Raw genomic sequence first — 16087 nt, 5'->3', positions numbered from 1 at the left:
GAATGGATTGATGCAGCCACAGTAACACAACAAACGTCATCACAGGGAAAACGTGAAAACGCCGAAAGGGAAATTCAACCGGCTTCCCCAGCAACAGCATTGGGCAGAATGTCAAACAGAACGCACCTTTATCAACACGACGACGAGAAACATCGACGCAGGTGCCATATCGGTACTTATGAAGGGACTTAATTTTGCAGCAACGCCGCAGAGTTTGCCTTCGGCTGACATAGTAAGTGGTACAGAACAAGCAGTTCACAAGACGCCCAGCGAAGCTGCAGAAGAAATTCGCGAAAGACGAGGTGAATTCTTTAAAAATAAGCCGCCGACCTCGAGCACAAGAGCTGAGCCAAATGATCTTCGCGCCGTAGTCCTACCAGTTGACAAGGGCAATGCCACCGTCATCGTGGAACTGTGCCGCGGAGATTCGGTTGATGCCGGAGGAGCGATCTGACGTCGTCGTGTTTTTTGTATGAAGAATATTTTAACCAGACGGACGCCATCGCGATGAGAAGCCCATTAGCTCCTGTTATTGGCAACCTGTTATGGAGAACTCTGAGGACATCGCCCTGGACACGTCTCCTATAAAGCCTAGTTGCTTTCATCGTTTCGTCAACGACACGTTCGTTGTCTCGTCTTATGCACATCAAATGCTGGGAGATTCCTTGGGCCACATCAACAATGACAGCATAAAGTTCAATACTGAGGAGAGAAACAAGCGCGTGTCACAGCCACGACGTTTACTTGAAACCTGCGCACACGGACCGACATCTGCACGCTATCAGCTGCCACCACTCCTCGCAGAAAAGTTCTGTTCTGAAGATCTCGGAGCATCTAGTGGAAGTCATCTTAAACGACAAAAACGCGCAGAAAAACTGAGCCGCTTACGCTAAGTATTAAAGAAAAGCGACTACAGCAACAGTCAGATTTCGTAAGCCATCTTTTCGAATACACTATAGCAGAAGGCCCTCGAGGAGGGCACGAATGAATTGCGTGTTTTATCGTTCTGTGGATCAGTACAGGAAAGATGTATTGGCCTCTAAAGGCATAAAATCTGTTCTGCTTTCAGGGCTCCAGCAAAAATACAACGTGTATGTGATGATGGCGGCTTCAGTTTCGTCGAAACCGGTAATCATGGAATAAAAAGAATTCCTGCGATCTTGGCTACCAGTTTATTGTTTTACAATTCATGAGGCCTGTGAAAGACTATGTAGGCGTGAGAATGCCGTCAGTGTATAAAATGCCGTGTGTGATCAGTTTTATGATGGACAGATCGTGCGTACTATTGAATAGCTCTCTGTAGCACACGAGAAATGCTTATGCCTTGGGTACGCAGATAAATCAGTGATAACAGAGCATGCTCTAGACAAAGGACATCGTATTGCATTCGACGAGTCGTCTGTTATTACATGGGCTAACAGTTTCTGGTAGAGCGTCATAAAAGAAGCGGTCGAGATAAAAGGAGCCATCGAAAGACTGCGGCGGGCGCGCAACGGAAACACGATGTTATATGACGCCGGAGCGAGCGCCAGTGACGTCAGAGAATGCAGCGCGCATGTGAAGAATGTACAGTGTAGCGTTTGCTTATAAAGCAGCACCTACGTATTGCGGTTTATAACTTTGTAGCTCGACATTTAACGAAACGGTACTTCACTTCTCGCCACATGCTCATAAGCATGACAGGTGTTATGAACTCTACTGCGGCGTAGATCTGTTGTCAAATCTACCATATCTCGAGCCCTTGTTCTGTAAACTATGTCCTTGATAAAACCCGATGCACTGAAATGCAGCTGAGTCTGATCAGGGCACTGAGGGAGCCACGCAGTGGAACCTCCAACCCCTCCTCTCCCTTCCGATCCAACGCTCGGGCAACTTTTGACCAAAAAAAATGTGGTTACAGCAACATGATCATGGGTGGGGGGCAGCGGGACCACCGTTCTACTGGAAAATGATGTCGCAAGGCATCAGTGGAACTGTGCACCTCGCAAGCATGTCGAGATAGCTGTGTTCTGTCACTGCCGCGCTTGCGCCATGCGACTCCGCGCTGTTCATGAAATGGTGAGGATCACATCTTGGAGAGTATCTCTGCCTATTGCGTATTTGTGTAACAACATAAAATGTCGAGGTTTTCCGTTATAAGGATTTGTTCGTGTATACCACTAGCCCTTACACCCTGTATTAAGGACGGAAGGAGCAATCACACCACAGTCATCACTTGGCAATGGCCGAGGAGCACATGGCCGAAATCTCAAAATGTTTATACCACTTGCTGTTAGTGGAAGTAGTACTCTTTAGAACCTACTCTGCAGTGACAAAAGTCAAGGGATGATACGAACATACAGATAGCAGTAGTACCACTGACACAATGTTCAAAAGTGGAGTGCGTTGGAGGAGCTGTCATTTGTTCTCAGATGAGTTATACGAAAAGGTTGCCGACGCGATTATGGTCGCAGGACGGTTATTAACTGAGTTTGAACGCGGAATGGTAAGTGGAGCTAGACCCATCGGACATTCCTTTCCGAAAATAGTTAGGGAAGTCAATATTCCGCGACCCTCAGCGTCAAAAATGTGGCGAGAATGCCAAATTTGTCATTGCCGTTCACCACGGACAACGCAGTGGCAGAAGATCTTCACTAAACGACCCTGAGCATAGAGACTAACAGCAAACAGGCAAGCGACACTGTAAGAGGTCCATGATTAAGGAATTTGTTGCTAGCGCACTCGAGCAGATGTAATTTCGATGGACTGCTCACGCGCTGCCTGCGATATGTAAGCTGCAAGAGAATCTCAGACCAAAGAGCAGCGTTGACTGCAGTAGGAACTTGTGTAGTAGAAGGAGTAAGTAGTTGCTAGCGAGCAGTCTGGTGTATCGTGTTGGCTGAGCCGGTCGTGGTGGAGCGATGGCGGAGCCTGAGCATTGTAGTATAAGGTAAAAGCAGCCTCGCGCATCTCTAGTATTGTTATGTCAAGCCCCATGTAAATGTTTTTAAAAAAATCTCTTAATAATAATCTGTCTCATAAAAAGAAACTTTTGACAATCATTCATTTCAATTTAAAGATTTTACTAATTTCTCCAATCCTTCGTCATCCCGATTTTAAAAAAAATCCGTTATTTCTTTTTATACATGACAAATCTATCGGGCAGCATTGCGCAGAGCTGCGCCAGAAAAATTTCTTATAGAAGCAGGTACAGGGTGTTTCAAAAATGACCGGTATATTTGAAACGGCAATAAAAACTAAACGAGCAGCGGTAGAAATACACCGTTTGTTGCAATATGCTTGGGACAACAGTACATTTTCAGGCAGACAAACTTTCGAAATTACAGTAGTTACAATTGTCAACAACAGATGGCGCTGCGGTCTGGGAAACTCTATAGTACGATATTTTCCACATATCCACCATGCGTAGCAATAATATGGCGTAGTCTCTGAATGAAATTACCCGACACCTTTGACAACGTGTCTAGCGGAATGGCTTCACATGCAGATGAGATCTACTGCTTCAGCTGTTCAATTGTTTCTGGATTCTGGCGGTACACCTGATCTTTCAAGTGTCCCCACAGAAAGAAGACACAGGGGTTCATGTCTGGCGAATTGGGAGGCCAATCCACGCCTCCTGTATGTTTCGGATAGCCCAAAGCAATCACACGAACATCTAAATATTCATTCAGGAAATTAAAGACGTCGGCCGTGCGATGTGGCCGGGCATCATCTTGCATAAACCACGAGGTGTTTGCAGTGTCGTCTAAGGCAGTTTGTACCGCCACAAATTCACGAAGAATGTCCAGATAGCGTGATGCAGTAATCGTTTCGGATCTGAAAAATGGACCAATGATTTCTTTGGAAGAAATGGCGGCCCAGACCAGTACTTTTTGAGGATGCAGGAACGATGGGACTGCAACATGGGGCTTTTCGGTTCCCCATATGCGCCAGTTCTGTTTATTGACGAAGCCGTCCAGGTAAAAATAAGCTTCGTCAGTAAACCAAATGCTGCCCATATGCATATCGCAGTCATCAATCCTGTGCACTATATCGTTAGTGAATGTGTCTCGTGCAGCAATGGTAGCGGCGCTGAGGGGTTGCCGCGTTTGAATTTTGTATGGATAGAGGTGTAAACTCTGGCGCATGAGACGATACGTGGACGTTGGCGTCATTTGGACCGCAGCTGCAACACGGCGAACGGAAACCCGAGGCCGCTGTTGGATCACCTGCTGCACTAGCTGCGCATTGCCCTCTGTAGTTGGCGTACGCGGTCGCCCTACCTTTCCATCACGTTCGTCCGTCACATTCCCAGTCCGTTGAAATTTTTCAAACAGATCCTTCATTGTATCGCTTTTCGGTCCTTTGGTTACATTAAACCTCTGTTGAAAACTTCGTCTTGTTGCAACAACACTGTGTTCTAGGCGGTGGAATTCCAACACCAGAAAAATCCTCTGTTCTAAGGAATAAACCATGTTGTTCACAGCACACTTGTACGTTGTGAACAGCACACGCTTACAGCAGAAAGACGACGTACAGAATGGCGCACCGACAGAATGTGTTGTCTTCTGTATCTTTCACATCACTTGCAGCGCCATCTGTTGTTGAAAATTGTAACTACTGTAATTTCGAAAGTTTGTCCGCCTGAAAATGTACTGTTGTCCCAAGCATATTGCAACAAACGGTGTATTTCTATCGCTGCTCGTTTAGTTTTTATTGCCGTTTCAAATATACCGGTCATTTTTGAAACACCCTGTATATACGCTTTATCCGGCGACCTAATTGAGGTAAGGTTTTTCAATTTATTCAGAATAAATTTTTAGGGCCATGACGCAGCACTGCTGACGTCCTAAATTTACCAGTTTAAATTCAGAGTCATTATTGAATGGTTATAAGTGAGTGACAATTTTATTGAGAGTTTCGTCACATTGTATTATTGGTAGGTTGCGGAATTTATCTGTTGGTAGGTTACGCTAAATGCCAATGTTATGGTTATATTTTTTTACTGTTGGAGGTTATTATACATATTAATTTTTTGTGAAATAACTGCGGAAATCAATGCGGGGCGTACAATGAGTGTATGCGTCATGACATTGCGGAGAAATTTGGCGTTAATGGGCTATGGTAACAGGCGGCGGACGCGAGTGCCTTTGCTGACAGCACGTTTTCTGCAGCGCCTCTTCTGGGCTCGTGACCATGTCGGTTGGACCGTAGACGACTCGGAAACAGTTTCCTGGTCAGCTGAGTCGCGATTTCCGTCGCTGAGTCGCGATTTCCGTCGGTAACGGTAACAGCCGATGGTAGTGTCAGTGTGTGGCACAGGCCCCACGAAGCCACGGTCCCAAGTTGCAACAAAGCACTGTGCAAGCTGGTGCTCAGTAATGGTGTGGCCTGTGATGTATTTCCATGGAATGGACAAGGTCTTCTGGTCAAATTGAACTGATGACTGACCATAAACAGTTATGTTCGGTTACTTGGAGACCATTTGCAGTCACCCATGCACGAGGCGTGTTCATTAAGCAAGTACCGTTTTGAAATTTAAAAAAGACGCCCTAAGATATCACAATTTTATTTTTACATGAAAGCCTGTACGGTAATCTTCTTTTCTAGATTATGTCCGTCAATATTCAGGCACTTGTCATAACGTTGTACCAGTTTTTGAATACCCTCCTCATAGAAGTCTGCCGCCTGACTTGTTAACCACTGCATCACCACTGTTTTGACATCGTCTTGAAGACACTGACCGCCCAGGTGTTTCTTCAAGTGCAGGAACAGATGGTAGTCATTGGGCGCAAGATCGGGGCTGTACGGAGAATGATGTAGTGTTTCCCATCGAAAAGATGTGATGAGATCTTTGGTCTGATTCGCCACATGCGGACGGACATTGTCTTGCAGCAAAACGATGCCCTTGGTCAACTTCCATGGACTGTTGCTTTGATTCTGGTATGGCGTAGGCCACCGATGTTTCATCGCCCTTAACAATTTGACTTAAGAAATCATCGCCGTCGTTTTGGTACCGCTCAAGGAAAGTCAATGCACTGTCTAAACGTTTGGTTTTGTGCACATCCGTGAACATTTTCGCTACCCAACGTGCGCACAAGTTTCGGTAATTCAAGTGCTCGGTCAGAAAGCCATACAAAACACTACGAGAAACATTAGGAAAGTCATCCCGCAAGGAGGAAATCGCAAAGCGTCTGTTTTCTCTCACCTTATTGTCCACTTCCTGCACCAAACTTTCATTAACGACGGAAGGATGCCCACTCGTTGTTCATCATGGACATTTGTGCGGCCACCTTTAAATGCTCTCACCCACTTTCTTACCATTCCATCACTCATAATGTTTTCTCCGTAAACTACACAGATCTCACGATTAATATCGATCGCTTTTAGGCCTTTAGCATTAAGAAATCTTATAACAGCCCGTACTTCAAAGTCGGCTGGACTCATGATTATCGAAGGCATCTTAATCACTCAGTACACAATGTAAACAAGGAAGAATCAGACTGTAATGGCGCCAGTGCGTAGTTTAAGGTACAGGCTTTCACGTAAAAATAAAACTGAGATATCTTAGCTCGTCTTTTTTAATTTCAAAACCGTACTTACTTAAAAAACAACGCCTCGTACTTCATGTACCCAAATAACTGTGGAATTTTTATGGATGACATTCCGCCATGTCACAGGCTCACAATTGTTCGCTATGTGTTAGAAAAATATTCTGGACAGTTCGAGCGCTTGATACGGCCATACCGATCGCCTGACACGAATTCCACCGAAAATTTATAACACATAATCGAGAGGTCAATGCTCAGATTTCTGCACAGGCAACATTTTGGCAGTTAGGGGCATGTATAGACATAGCATGGATCACTATTTCTGCAGGGGACATCAATAAGTGGTCGAGTCGATGCCACGTAACAAGAGGTCCTCTTCAAGCTTCATTGCGCGTTCGGTGATAGTGTCGAGACGGAGATATTTGAGCGGTGTGTTTGTTTGTGCGTGCGTTGCAGTAGCGGCGGCAGCAGCTTGAGCAGCAGCAGCAGCCACAGCAGCGCGAGCGCGGGCAGCAAGGCGTCGTCGCTGGCGGGCGGCGGCGCGGGCAGCGTCGGCGGCGGCTGCGGCTGCGGCTCGCTGCTCGACCTGGCGCCCTCGCCCTCCGACTCGGGCGTCGCCGAGCTGGAGGCGGCGCTGCGCGACCGAGACTCCGAGCTGGCGCACCTGCGGCAGGCCATGGAACACAACGAGCAGGTCATCTTCCGCGTCTACCAGGAGAAGGAGCGCGTCTGGGAGCGCGAGCTGCGGAGGCTCAAGAGCGCGCACGAGAACCGCCTGCGCGCCGGCGCTCAGCGCGCCCACAAGCTCGAGCAGACGCTCATGACGCAGACCTACCAGGTAGCCGTCTCTCTCTCTCTCTCTCTCTCTCTCTCTCTCTCTCTCTCTCTCTCTCTCTCACACACACTCTCACACACACACACACACACACACACACACACACACACACACACACACACACACACACACACACACACACTGCCTCCACTGTGGCGCATACCCACATAGCCATAGCAGTTACTTCTGTTAAATATCTGGGAGTATGCTTGCGGAACGATTTGAAATGGAATGATCATATAAAATTAATTGTTGGTAAGGCGGGTACCAGGTAGAGATTCATTCGGAGAGTCCTTAGAAAATGTAGTCCATCAACAAAGGAGGTGGCTTACAAAACACTCGTACGACCTATACTTGAGTATTGCTCATCAGTGTGGGATCCGTACCAGATCGGGTTGACGGAGGAGATAGAGAAGATCCAAAGAAGAGCGGCGCGTTTCGTCACAGGGTTATTTGGTAACCGTGATAGCGTTACGGAGATGTTTAGCAAACTCAAGTGGCAGACTCTGCAAGAGAGGCGCTCTGCATCGCGGTGTAGCTTGCTCGCCAGGTTTCGAGAGGGTGCGTTTCTGGATGACGTATCGAATATACTGCTTCCCCCATACCTCCCGTGGAGATCACGAATGTAAAATTAGAGAGATTCGAGCGCGCACGGAGGCTTTCAGACAGTCGTTCTTCCCGCGAACCATACGCGACTGGAACAGAAAAGGGAGGTAATGACAGTGCCACGTAAAGTGCCCTCCGCCACACACCGTTGGGGTGGATTGCGGAGTCTGGATGTAGATGTAGATTGTCCCCTTTTCGGGGGTCAGACGTGTAGCACTGTACAGGGTGGCGTAGGTTAAAGTAGTGCACCTCCCGTTTAAATGTGAATGCAGTATTTAGACTTCCGGAATAAACAACTAACAATAATGGACACTTTTATGCAATTATCTATTGTTAGCCTCCTCCTGTCAGCATTTCGGTTTATTTCATTGCCGGCCGCTATGGCCGAGCGGTTCTGGGCGCTTCAGTTCGGAACCGTGCTGCTGCTACGGTCGCAGGTTCGAATCCTGCGTCGGGCATGGATGTGTGTGATGTCCTTGGGTTAGTTAGGTTTAAGTAGTTTCTAAGTCTAGGGGACTGATGACCTCAGATGTTAAGTCCCATACTGCTCAGAGCCATTTGAACCCTACACTAAATTGGCCCAACAGGCGCATGTAAATAGGAGGACGGGCCAGCGAATATTGAAAAGCCTTAATTTGAAGCCATATTGCATGACGGCTGTGCAGTAATTGCGGGCGAACGACGATCACGGAGGTTTATATTACTGCACCCGGCGTCTGAATAAGGTCAACGGTGGTTTGTTACACCCTTTCCATTACATCGTCACTGATGGGTGGTTTCATGTTTCCAGTCATCTGAGTTCAGAGAACACGGGGTACTCGGCAACGGAGATCCGTCTCTAACAGAGTCAGTAGCCAATCCGTGACGAAAAAATCGGCGTTTGGTGTGTTGCAATAGGAACGCGCATCGTTGGACCGATATTTTTTGACACTATCGTCAACTCGGTTTGCATATATCAAAATTTTTGTTACATTTTGTGCTCAAAACACCGAATGTGGAAGACAATATTGCTTCTCACTGTAAGATGGGCCTACATGGCACACGTCTAAGGTATCACAGGAACGAGCCCATGATGTCTTCACTGAAGAAGAAACTGTCGGCAAACATTTATGGCCACCACGTTCGCGGCATCTAACATCATGTAACTTTCATTCCGGTGGGGACACTTTAAGAGCATCGTCTATGAAACAAATCCACACACCGTATAGAAAATGAAAGAAAAGACATCAGCTGTGAAGTAGTCCCATCGATATGCTGGGTGTAGGCCTACATAAATATGCTTAGACGTGCACCGCTGTTTATTGATGTTGCAAATGTATTTTTCACTGTATTTTTCATTCCAAATCAATGCCAAGTCAATTTCAGCTTCTTCGTTTCTGTAATTTCATTGCATTTCCTTTATAGTTAGACGGGCTACTTTTATCTACGCGACCTGGTATAAACCGTCTTGCAATTACGGCTCTGCAGCCATTTTTAAACAGATGGCTAGTATCAAATGGCTCTGAGCACTATACGACTTCTTAGGTCATCAATCGCCTAGAACTTAGAACTACTTAAACCTAATTAAACTAAGGACATTACACACACCCATGCCCGAGGCAGGATTCGAACCTGCGACCGTAACGGTCTCTCGGCTCCAGACTGTAGCTCCTAGAACCGCACGGCCACTCCGGCCGGCGGCTAGTATCCAATAGTAGTTAATGACAGTGTACTCTGTAATAGGCTGACTTACCAAATGTCATGAGATAGTGGGCCACAGATGGCATGTACTCCATATGCAATGCTGCAACAATAAATGTTGAGTTATTGGAAACATCTAAAAGGGTGTACTTTTTTTTCTGGCAGTGTAATAGTGTCAGGGCAATTATGAGACGCCAAGCTGTTACGAAGATTGCAACTCCTACAACACAATCTGTGCATTCTGTGTTCCCGATGCAAACATTTGCTTGATGAGAGTGATACGGAAGTGAGAACGGCGCGTGTGTGCGTGTGTGTGCAGCTGCAGCAGGAGAAGCAGCGGCTGGTGGAGGAGGCGGACGGGTCGGCGCGCGAGGCGGCCGAGCTGCGCCAGGAGGTGTCGCTGCTGCGCGCCCGCCTCGAGGAGACCGAGTGGGGCCTGTGCCACAAGGCGGGCGAGCTGGCGCTGCTCAAGGCGCAGCTCAAGGACGCGCAGGTCCGCACCCTCGCACATCTGAGCGCTCTACCAACTCCTAGATCTCCCACGCCTTCACAAGCCACTCCTGTGTTTCCTGCAAAATCGACTTCCATCTTGACACATTCACATAACTCAGAATCGCATCTCTGCCGTGACGCCCCATTTTTCTTACATCTCCATACTCCCTAGGCTAACTTCAACTGCCTTTCCTTTGTAGACTGTGAAATCTTTCTTGATATCTATACATCCCTCTCTTCCTCTTTCTTGTTCTGCACCGCTTAGATTACACATTCTTGCCAATTCCGGCTTCATAGTTGTCTATAGCATGTCCTGGTTCGTCCTCCAGCTTTTCTTCCCTTTGGCTTATGCTGCTATTTCCCATTCTTTCCAACTGATTAGTCAAATTCTGTTATTTAATATTTTATTGTTTATTGCTGGAGCCCACCCACGGTCATCCTGCAGACATCTATTTAAGGATCTAGGGATCCTCACAGTAACCTCACAGTATATATATTCCCTTATGAAATTTGTTGATAATAATCCAACCCAATTCAAAAGTAATAGCAGTGTGCATACCTATAACACCAGGAGAAAGGATGATCTTCACTATGCAGGGTTAAATCTGACTTTGGCACAGAAAGGGGTAAATTATGCTGCCACAAAAGTCTTTGGGCACCTACCAAACAGCATCAAAAGCCTGACAGATAGCCAACTAACATTTAAAAATAAATTAAAAGAATTTCTAGATGACAACTCCTTCTACTCATTGGCTGAATTTTTAGATATAAACTAAGTAAAAAAAATAAATAAATAAATAAATAAAACTTAATCATTAGTGTCATGCAATATTTTGTGTAATGTAATTTCTTGTAAAGACATCTTTTATTAACCTGACACGTTCCACATCATTACGAAGTGTCGTATCCATGATCTATGGAACAAGTATTAATCTAATCTAATCTACTGATTCTCTGTTTAATATCTGCATGGTGTTCAAAAATTTCCACTACATACAGGGTTGCGAACGAAATGTGTTACCAATTGTTTCTTTCACAGTTTACAGGGCACTTTAGGTACCCCGCTGGTATCTCTACAGCAATACCAGAAGAGCTTGGAAAAACAAATAAGTTACGAAATGACGTGTAGTTCACGATTGCCGCTAGGAGACTAGTAAACAGCAATGGTTGACAGTGGAAGACTGACGTCACAGCAACGATCGGCAATTGTTACTTTTTAATGAAACGAAAAGCCTTGTTGTGACTCAGAGGCGCTTTCGACAACAGCTTTACACACGATGGGTCCCTTGCAAGAAGACGATCCACAGGTTGTACGATAAATTTGTACGGGAAGAAACAGTATTGGAAGCCAAGCGACCTCGGCCTAAGCCTGTTTGTTCGCAAGAGAATATTGAAACGGTACGAGTTGCTCTACAGAGAAGTCCCGGGAAATCGTGAAGAAAAGCAACAGTGCAAATGGAATATCCAGACCCTCCGTTCAACGGATTCTTAAGTGACCTCCATATGTACCCATACAAGACGACCTGTACACAGCTCACTGAAGAACACAAGCAGCAGAGACTTGTTTGACCAGTGGGCGGAGGATAGGGAAAAAAACTCTTAACAACGGTTAGTTTTCACACGAGGCGCATTTTCATTTAGACGGTGTGGTTAACAAACAAACAATGTACGCTTTTGGGCCACGGAAAACCCACAAGTGCTTCATGAAAGACACCATTATGCTCCAAGGATTACAGCGTGGGCAGCAATTTCCAGCCACGGACTTATTGGACCCTTTTTCTTTGAAGAAACTGTGAACAGCGAGCGTTCTTTGAGCATGCTTCGCAATAGCTTCATTCCACAGCTTCTTACTGCTGCCTTGCCCTTCAACACGCACTAGTTCTTGCAAGATGCAGCAAGGCCACATACTGCAAACACTTTGTTGGAGTTTTTACACGAGCATTTCGACATGCGGATCATTTCACTCAGGTTTCCAGGTCACTTAAATGACGGACAAAATTGGCCCCCCCAGTAGTCCAGATCTCAATCCATGTGACTTTTACCTAAAGGAAAAAAATTTCCCGAAAGATCCACGTGATTTAATGGAGCTCAGAAGACTTATTCTTCAAGCTTGCAGTGAAATTACGGAAGACATTTGGCGTAGGGTAATCACTAACTTCAGTGTTCGTTTGAAGGAAGTTAGGAAACGAAATGGTGGACATATTGAGCATTTGCTGAGTTAGAACAAATCTCCATGGACGTCTCTTCATTGTAGTATATGTTCCTTTGAGACTGTGTTGACAATAAAGTTTATATTCAAAAACAGAATGGTAATACACATTTCGTGCGCCATCCTGTACTTCTGGGACTAGTAGAGGAGAGAGTAAATTTTGAATAGGAACCTATGTCCGGAAACATTGTTTCTGTTCTACGTCGGTTTCAGTTCAGACGAGTAATGCGTTCTCGTCTTCCGAGGAAAAAGTCTGAGTTGCTTGTCCTGATAGGCCACAGATTAGACAGGATGACGTTAACTACGTTAGACGTACAGCGGATGTGAGGTCTTATCCAACGTTTAATTTCGGACACTCCTGTGGAGACAAAGGTCTGCTGGGACGAGTTTTTGCTACTGCACTAGAAGTTGAAGAGACGCCAAGTACACACTTGTACCAGAATATCATTCGTAGGGACAATGTCGGTAACATCGAGTCGTACTGTTCTGTACGTGCAGTACGATGAGGGCTCTTTAGTGGAATACTGTTAACAGGTAATGTTAGTGTTCATACAAACAAATCTGCTTAAGGGATAAAAGGATGCATCGTTAAGTTTCCTTTCAAATTGTTACCTAATTCATTCCCTCGGCAGAAGTGGCAGAATAAATCATTTGAATTGAAACCGTCGTAGAAAATGTAAACGGCACATTTCCGGAAATGGGTTCCTATTCAAAATATTACGTATTCACGCACCTCTGCAAGTTTGTGAGGGGAATTTCCTAACACTCTGTGTTACTAAATAGCATTAACTCGGTTCATGCTTAATGGACCACAATTCTAGTTTCAAGTTGTCTGTGTAAAAGCTCTCAGCGGCAACAAAAATTTGATATCCAATGTTTCGTACGATTATTCACCGAATTGAAAAAGTTGTAATTCTGTCGTAATCTGCTCATTTAGCAGGTATAATCGTATGTTAAACCTCTAACACAATAGGACAAGTATTAGAGTTAGAAATGTGTGTACCCCTTCAGGCAGCGTAAACGACAGCGCTCAAATTATCCAGACTATATTCACCCGCTGTTTGAGAATGAGAACACTTACCGACTTACAACAAACATTACCCACGATCTTAAACATTCTTTCTCGCTGACATTCCCCACAAAATGGTGAAAGAAAAGGTTTGACCCTAACTATCTTTTCGCTTCTCATGCAGTCAATCTTCCGCATTAAGTTTTAGCGGTATTCGGAACAGATTTTGGGGACAGTATACACATATACCACTGAATATACCTGCAAAATTGTATAATGTTACGACAGTGCTGGACATATGACGTCTTAAACATTGAGATGATTGAAAAACTGGCATTTGTTTAAAAAGGAGTGCAAATTACCCAGACTAAACTCATCCAGCGTTTGATGATGAGAGCACTTAGCGACTTTCAACGAACTTTAATTTTAAACTTGTTCTAAATTACTTCTCGCTTACAAATATTTAACGCAGTAACTCATTTGTAACGCAAAGAAAACCTTTAAGCTGCCTTATACATGAGAGTCCAATTCTTTTAGGTATCAAGGGTTTTCTGGTACTTTCCTAATATCATAATGTTACTTAAAAACCGTCTTGATTGCAAATATTTTTATTCATATGACCGGTTTCGGTTCATTCAGAACCATCTTCAGATCTGAATTTCAGTTACAGGAGTAACCCGTCCAAATCCAGCAGTTTTCACATGCTGCTGTGACGTAGCATGTGAAAACTGCTGGATTTGGACGGGTTACTCCTGTAACTGAAATCAGATCTGAAGATGGTTCTGAATGAACCGAAACCGGTCATATGAATAAAAATATTTGCAATCAAGACGGTTTTTAAGTAACATCATAATTTCACTGATTGCTGTTGTCCCAAAAGACATTATGTCTGTTTTTGCAAAATTTCCTAATATCTTCATTTCGTATCCTGTCCATTTTATATATACTTCAACACTCGTTAAGTCTCATTTCTACTGACTGTATTTTATTCAGTTGCTTTTGAGTCAGCGCCCAGTTTTTGCTGCCATAAAGCAGTTAGATAGACACACAGTTACATAAAATGTCATTTTATTTTCTCTTCTAACTTTATTTTTAAAAGTTCTTTGAATGGTCCCCATGCAGCTTGAAACTTCCTGACTTTTTGATCTATGTCATCCTCATTATAAAAGCTTAAAGCCCGGTCCACACGCAACGATCTGTCTGCGCAGACATCGGCGCAGATGTCTGTACACGCAAAAGATCTCTGTAAATGTGGTGTGTTCACAAGACACAAACCCCAATCTACTAGTCGCCCGCCATCTGTCGGTGTAGAAAAGAAATTTCAGTGGCGAGCGACTACGCTCCCCGTAAACGTCAAAAATTTTATTCAGTTGTTTGGAAATATAGAAATGGAGGAAGTTCTGTTGTGGTCTGTGTTCGCAACTTGTGTTGCAAACAACATTCAGACCAACCGCAGGGAACAGAGTAAGTGGTCAAAATTGTGTAGACAGTGGCTGCTAAAGCGAAAGCAGTTTTCTCACGTAAATTTACTGCGAGAGTTGCAGGGCGAACCTAACGACTGGAGAAATTATTTGCGGATGGATGTCGAAACTTATAATTATCTCTTAAAGCTTGTAACCCCTCATATTATGAGAAAAAATACTTGTATGAGAAGGGCAATTTCTCCTCATGAACGGCTAGCGGTAACATTAAAAGATTCCTAGCAACAGGAAGGAGCTACAAGGATTTGGAATTTTCAACTGCAATATCGAAACAAGCGTTGAGTGAAATAATGCCCAACACATGTGAAGCTATTTAAGCTGTCCTGAAGGATGAGTTCATGAAGGTAAGTCAAGTAAATTAAGTCTGTCAAGTTACAGATAATATTTTTGTTGTTGTAGATGTGTTTGAAACACAGTAGGCCTACATTATTAGAGAGTATATACCTACACGGCCTATGAGCTATGGTTTACTTTGTTTCTGAGTAGGCATTTTCAGTTCGCTACTGTGTAGAAGCAACCTGTTACAAACTTATGTTCCAGGATACAAAACTCCACTCCGAATTCTAGACAGAGATTCGTTATCTGCCTGAAAAGTTTAACTTGTAGTACTGTGGTTGTGAATACTATAGTTAATATAATTATACTATTGTTTTACATTACCTCGTGTTCCATTTCCTCGCACACATTGACACTCCAATTTCATCTTCAATTGTATTCCTGCTTGGTCTTGGCGTTTTTTGATCACTAAGAAAGCCAAGCAGATCATAATACCATAACGTTGGCTGGTATACTTGATCTACTCCTACACCAAATATTCTAGATTTCTGAACTTTAGACAACTCTTTTCGGTAAACAGTTCGCAACGAAATTTTTTTCCGTAACTTTATTTATTTATTTATTTATTTATTTATTTATTTTTTTTTTTTTTTTTTTAGAGGCGTCAACTGCCCGCAATTTTTCAAGTCTAGCATTCTATGCTGCTGTCTTTTTGTCTCTGTCGCTATATTCTTTACTTTTAATCTTCCACAAACATGGGTAGTTTCTATATATTTCAATGAATTCGCTTACAAACTCTCGAGAACACTGACGAGTATCAACCATTTTAATGCCATGTGCGTACAAATACAAACACTAGACTGAGCAAACAGCTGTTCCGCGACAGTTTTGCGCCAATCTGCTGTCCACACGATCCTACTTGTCTGCGCAGATGTGGTTTGAACCCACAGATTTGAGAGGTTTCGCTCA

General features: G+C 44.3%; 1 protein-coding gene across 7 annotated transcripts in view; it reads left to right on the top strand.

The window, feature by feature from the left end:
- Window positions 1–16087, top strand: part of LOC126342775 (leucine zipper putative tumor suppressor 2-like) — a 1028822-nt gene that overhangs the window by 1003535 nt on the left and 9200 nt on the right. For 5 of the 7 annotated variants that reach the window (XM_050001884.1, XM_050001885.1, XM_050001887.1 and 2 more), the window contains 2 exons: window positions 6987–7368; window positions 9971–10144. In XM_050001884.1, the coding sequence (XP_049857841.1) occupies window positions 6987–7368; window positions 9971–10144 (556 nt within the window). The remainder of the gene's footprint in view (window positions 1–6986; window positions 7369–9970; window positions 10145–16087) is intronic. The other 2 variants (XM_050001888.1, XM_050001890.1) reach the window with 1 other exon arrangement.

The sequence above is a fragment of the Schistocerca gregaria genome, chromosome 1, assembly GCF_023897955.1.
Source record: "Schistocerca gregaria isolate iqSchGreg1 chromosome 1, iqSchGreg1.2, whole genome shotgun sequence".
Lineage (NCBI taxonomy): Eukaryota > Metazoa > Arthropoda > Insecta > Orthoptera > Acrididae > Schistocerca > Schistocerca gregaria.
The sequence above is the reverse complement of the archived record's forward strand: the minus strand, read 5'-3'. Positions and strand labels throughout refer to the sequence as shown.